Consider the following 5,696-nt stretch of genomic DNA (forward strand, 5'->3'; position numbering starts at 1 on the left):
AATTCTTATTAAAAGCCATTTTAAAGTGATTTCCGTGATGTTTTGATTTGAACTAACTGTAAGAGTCTGGTTGAGGCACTTGTAGTTTGTTTGATGTTACTTTATACTTGTACTCCACCACTTATATATTGTATATATTGTACTTTTTACTTCACTACATTTATTTGTCTTATTATTATTATCACTCTAGTTACTAGCTACTTAAATAAAAGACCTAAATACTTCTTCCGTTACTGTTCAGTCTAAAAAGAAATTGGCATATTTTACAAGCTCATGAAAAATCTTAATCAGAGAAAGTACAAGTATATTTCAGATAAAATAACATAAAAGTTAGATACACTATATACATATTTCAAGCAGGTGGAGAGTTTCTGACAGTCCTCTGAATAAAAGCACGTCTTTCACATGGTTTCACATTAGCAGGCATGTAATAATAATCTTTTTCTTTATTTCTTATAGTAAAAGAAAGAGGAGGGAAAACTCCACAGTCATCCTGGTCATGTCATGTTTTACCGCTCCGGGACACTAGAGGTGTCCGAGCGCGCACAGCAGGCTGCTCTCCCTCTTTTCATTTGTTTTCGTCTTCTTCCCTTTATCATTGTCTGTTTATAGTTAGCTGGACGGCTAATTGGTATCTGTGCCGTCACCTCGTGTTTGGCCATTGTTGTTTATTGTCATCACAGAGTGCGCCTCTCGTTTGCGTTGGCGTAGGAAGGAAACGAGGAGGTCTGAAGCCGGCGGAGTCATTGTTCTGCTCACACTGTGCCATCATCAGCTCCTGCGGCCAGGTGAGCGACGTTCAAGGTGTGTCAGACATGCATTCCTCGGGAAAGTTTTCAGACGAGCTCTCTGAAAATTAAAAAAAAAGAAGAAGACACAGAAGAAAATCTACACATGTAGCCGCTCGACAGGTGAGTTAAAACAGATATGTGACCATATTTAAACTAGTAATGCTGCTGTAAATATCAAATGCTCACCTGCCTCTCTTTGTGTGTTATGTCTCCTCCCCAGCCTGCAGACATGTCCATTGAATACACCATAGATATCCAGCTAACAGAGCTGGGCTTTCCAGACATCTTGGAGGCAGACAGCTCAGCCAGAGAAACACCCCATCACTCCTCTTCATCACCTGATGACTCATTTTCACCCAGTCACTCCACCGATTCACTCCCAGCCACCCGCAAGAAGGGGCTGTTGCTCGAGGGCAAGCACTCATCCAAAGGTGAAGAAGCAGGTGCAGCAAAGGAGATCTTAAATGACCAGACGGTTGTGTGTTGCAAAGCGACGAGTCCCGCACAAGCCGACAAAGCGCTCCTCGAACTGTCAGAGCCCACAGCACACGGTCCGACCGCTGGACCAGAAACCACAGACCTTCCTCAGGGTGACGGCAGAGAGGAAGGTGTCGATGATGGTGACGATGCTCGAGAGGGTTCGACAGAGGTGGAGCTGGACGACTCAGACGACAGTGCCGTTTCAGAGGTGTATGAGGAGGAAGAGGACGATGAGGAAGAGGACGAGGATGAGGAAGGACCAAACAATGGTATCACTCCCTTTGACTCATGATCATTCAACACTGTAGTTCAAATTGTTTTTATTCTGTATGTTTTAATACATTTTTCTTATACCCACTACCAAGTATTATCTGTGTGACCGAAGCCTTGTCAACATGCTTCTGTTTGCCAAGAACAACACACAAGAAACCGCACTGCTCACTGACTGACATGTTTTCATTGCAGTGAACCAGATCACTGAGGTTTACTTTGGCTTGACTGCACACACGGCATCCTGCTACTGGAAATCCTTAATAAAGTGTCGAATGTGTATTAATCCACTACTGAAAATAAACCCCAAACAAATGCATTATTTACTCCTGATGAAGTAGGCAATGATTCCAGATTTCCATGGTACATATGTGGTCTTGAGTAAAAATACCAGTTTCAAGCAACGTTGTAGTCAAACCCAACTTTACCAAGACCAGAGTGTATCAAGTCGAGACAAGAGGGGTCGAGATTGAGCCAAGACCAAGACCAGGCAGTATTTATCGACTTAGGTAGCCAACCTTAGGTGGTTAATATTTGCCATATCTATTTGGGTGAGGTTGACGCCTCGCAGCCTTCTCAGTAAGCATATTACAGGATTTACAGACTGCTGTGTGTTTTCTTTTGGACACTGTTGCAGATATCCTCTTTGACGTCATTTAGGAAGTCACTTTCTAGCAGTGCGTGTGAAGAAAGTCCAGCAAAGGGCTATCGGCTGTTAACGCTGACAAAAACAAGTTATTGGTGTCATTTGAAGTAGGAAGTTTTGCCTAGTTCGGAATAATTTCTTCTTCTCTTTTTTTAATGGCCTGCATCATTACTCACTCTGTACTACAATACTGGTTTTAAGGTTGGGTTTCAGGATTGTAGCTTTTACAACAGCATGACATTTTAAACTGTGGTTATCAGTTAATTTTTGCACTTTTTTTATGTAACGTTTGCTAGAAACTACAGTGCCCAGTTGTTTTGGGACTTTTTTTTTTAGCCATGCAGAAAAAATTATGGGGTTGAAGTTGAGTGCTACAAACTGGGCAAGAGGAGCTATTGAGAGGCTCACTCACACGTCGTTGTTTCAGTATTTTCACAGGGGTCTCAGAAATATTGAATATAGCCACCATGTCTTTTTTAAATTGATAAAAAGTAAATGTTGTGCTGATGTCAGTCCATCTCTAATTGCTCCTATATTATTCATAATGTAATATTGATCTGTTTCAGTTTTACTCCTGCACATCTTCAATCATGATCTAATTTTCATCCGTTGGCATATTATTAAATTCCTTTTCTTTTCCACAGAGTCGAGTCATTCAGGTGCCTACCACTGCAGTGTCTGTGATCTCCTGCTGCCCTCCAAATTCAAGCTCCAGGACCACATGAATCTGCACACTGGAGCGCGTCCGTACTGCTGTGCTGAGTGTGGAAAACGCTTCTGCCAGATTTACAACTACAGAGTCCACCTGCGCACCCACGCTCAGACCAAAGTAGATCATCTCATGTGCCGTGTCTGTATGAAGGGCTTTAACTCAGAGAAAGCTCTAAAAGACCACGTGTCACAAAGTCATTTACAGGACAAGTTTTACGAGTGTGACCTGTGCAAACGTGTGTTTGCTTCCCTGAAGGACTGTGAATTTCATGTGGAGGTACACAAATACATGCTGGATTTAACTTGTGAAGCATGCGGCCGCAGTTTCACCTCTTCAAAATCCCTCGCGCGCCACAAGAAGAGAGCGTGCTATCACAACTTTAAATGCACAGACTGCACAAAGACCTTTACTAAAAAGACCGCTCTCCTGAAACACAGCTTCTCCCATCTCGGTTTGTTGCCTTACACCTGCGTACGATGTCGCTGCCACTTTCGCCTGGCGAAGCTGTACCGCCAGCACAAGTGTGAACCGGAGCGCATTCACTGCGTGGCGTGTCTGAGAGAGTTTCTCAGTCAGGAGGACTTCCAGCAGCACAAAAAGGACACAGGCTGCTGGGGAAATCAGGAGCCTAAAGGGGATGAGATCCGATGTTTGGAGTGTGGGGAGAGATTTGACACCACTGAAGAGCTAAAGAAACATGCCGGGGCTCACCAGAGGGTGCTGAAATGTGCCGAGTGTGGAAAGGGTTTCCGGTCGGCCCTGCTGTTAATGTCGCACATGGGCGGTCATGCTGGCAAGTCACCCTGCCTCTGTCAGAGCTGTGGACTGGGCTTCCCTCACCAGCAGAACTACGACAGCCACCTTAAGACCTGTGGACAAACACCTCAGTCTGTGGTGAGCATGGGGCACTATGGTGGTGATGTACAGTATAAGTTGTCTGTCTGTTAAATACAAATAATACTGAATACTCCAGACAGACATTTTCTGTTTAAAGAGTAACTTAATATTAGTTTGATTTCACTTCCCTTTCTGGCTTCAAATTAGCTTCATGTCTGACCACGCTCAGCATGGAGCATATGATTAGGTCAGAAGTGTGTTTTGTTGCACGCATTGCCACAGCCAACAGTGATACTCATCTCTGCAGCATCGACTAATTAAACTACAGGAGGTCAGCAAAAACAAGATTTACTCTCCAAAGACATTTTAAAATGGATTTCCTACCTTCTAGGTTTCAGTTCTGCATGATTACAAACCAACTTTGCATAATCTAATTTAGCTTCATATGAAAATCATAAAAATTGCTTGGTTGTGGCTGTTATCACCTTTGTTTGTTATCGGTGTTAAATCATAGTTATGTAGTGTTGACCATAAGAGTAGGAACTCCATAATGAAGAATTTGAAGGTTGGCCTCTGGAGAGAAATGTTTTTGTTTTTGTTTATTTGGCTAACAAAATGAATTATCTGGCAGCCGACGCTCAAAGATCTTCTCTAGACATGTTTTAAAACATGAAAATACTGTGCAACGAAGGACAGGTTGTGGCTATGTTTCTTCCTTAAATCAGTCGAATACACTCTATTAAAATATCTGAAACTTACATCTCCTCTCGGCTCAAACTGAGACTTAAATTGAGCAGAGAGAAACTTTTTTCCTTCAGCAGATGAATGTGAAAACAGCCTTTTAGTGTCAAACCACACATACATCATTCTGCATAAAAAAAAAGGTCAACCTTTCAAGTGAACACTTTGTTTCGGATATTGAAGTTCTATGCCATTTCATCTTGATTCTACTAACATGTCACTCTTGTATTTTCCATAGCTCACTAACTGAATGGGATGTTGTGTTTCTCGTTTTAGAGTGCTCCCAAAAAACGCCGGGTCTCGAAGAGCTCATCACCTGGGACACAAAAGCTCAACGCAGAACCAGAGTCATCGACAAAACCCACAAACCCGGTGACAAAACCAACAAACCCGGTGACAAAACCAACAAACCCGGTGACAAAACCAACAAACCCGGTGACAAAACCAACAAACCCGGTGACAAAACCAACAAACACGGTGACAAAACCAACAAACCCGGTGACAAAACCAACCACCACAGTCACAAAGTCTGCTGTACCAGTAAAGGCGTGTCATAGTCCACGACCTGTGACAAAGGATGCGTCTGCTGACTCTGGTTCAACCGATGGATTATGGAAGCTCACCCTCGACAAACAGCCTCCTCCTGGTGTTAAGCTTGTCTTCTTTCTTCCTGTGTGTCCGACTCAAAGCAATGGCCTCCCACCTGCAATCTCTCCGACACTATCAGGTCCCACTATGCAGGTAAACCTCAGAGTGAATGCTGCTCTGGGTGCGCCACAAAATGCCCCCCTGGATTTAGTTAAAGAGATTAAACAGGATCCAGAACATGAAGCACCTTTGGATTTGTCTAAGAAGAGTAACTCATCTAAGTCTGCTCTGAGCAACATTACTTTTCCTTCTATTAAAAGTGAACCAGCAGAATTAGAAATCTCAGCAGAGGCCCATAGACACACATTTAAAAACGGTAACAGCAAAGTAAATGTTAAACCAAATCCAGGAGAGGCAGCGCTATATCCTGAGGTGAAGAAATTTAAAAAAGATCACATGGATCTACCCCCTCTTCATGTTAAGAACGAACCTGGTCTTGAGTTTGATTTGTAGTAATCCATGCAAGCTGAAAAACAAAAAAATCAAGATGTAAATTGACGTTTTAAGCCCTGTTTATGCTGAGGTGGAGAATTAAACATAAAATTTAATTGAGGGTAAAAAAAAAAAAAAA

The 5,696-nt window shown here is 42.7% G+C and overlaps 1 protein-coding gene across 3 annotated transcripts; it reads left to right on the forward strand.

Moving 5' to 3' along the window:
- Positions 1–493: 493 nt before the first annotated feature.
- On the forward strand, positions 494–5,696 carry LOC104938704 (zinc finger protein 35). Of its 3 annotated transcripts, XM_027287299.1 has the most exons (5): positions 495–911; positions 1,012–1,540; positions 2,832–3,793; positions 4,754–5,599; positions 5,633–5,696. In XM_027287299.1, exons 2-4 carry the CDS (start codon positions 1,021–1,023, stop codon positions 5,576–5,578), a joined length of 2,307 nt encoding a protein of 768 aa, XP_027143100.1. In that variant the 5' UTR covers positions 495–911; positions 1,012–1,020; the 3' UTR covers positions 5,579–5,599; positions 5,633–5,696. The 3 variants fall into 3 exon arrangements, with proteins under 3 accessions (XP_027143101.1, XP_027143100.1, XP_019131593.2); XM_027287300.1 differs by having other exon boundaries at positions 494–788; positions 4,754–5,690; XM_019276048.2 differs by having other exon boundaries at positions 4,754–5,690.

This window comes from Larimichthys crocea, chromosome XIII (assembly GCF_000972845.2).
Source record: "Larimichthys crocea isolate SSNF chromosome XIII, L_crocea_2.0, whole genome shotgun sequence".
Taxonomy (NCBI): domain Eukaryota; kingdom Metazoa; phylum Chordata; class Actinopteri; family Sciaenidae; genus Larimichthys; species Larimichthys crocea.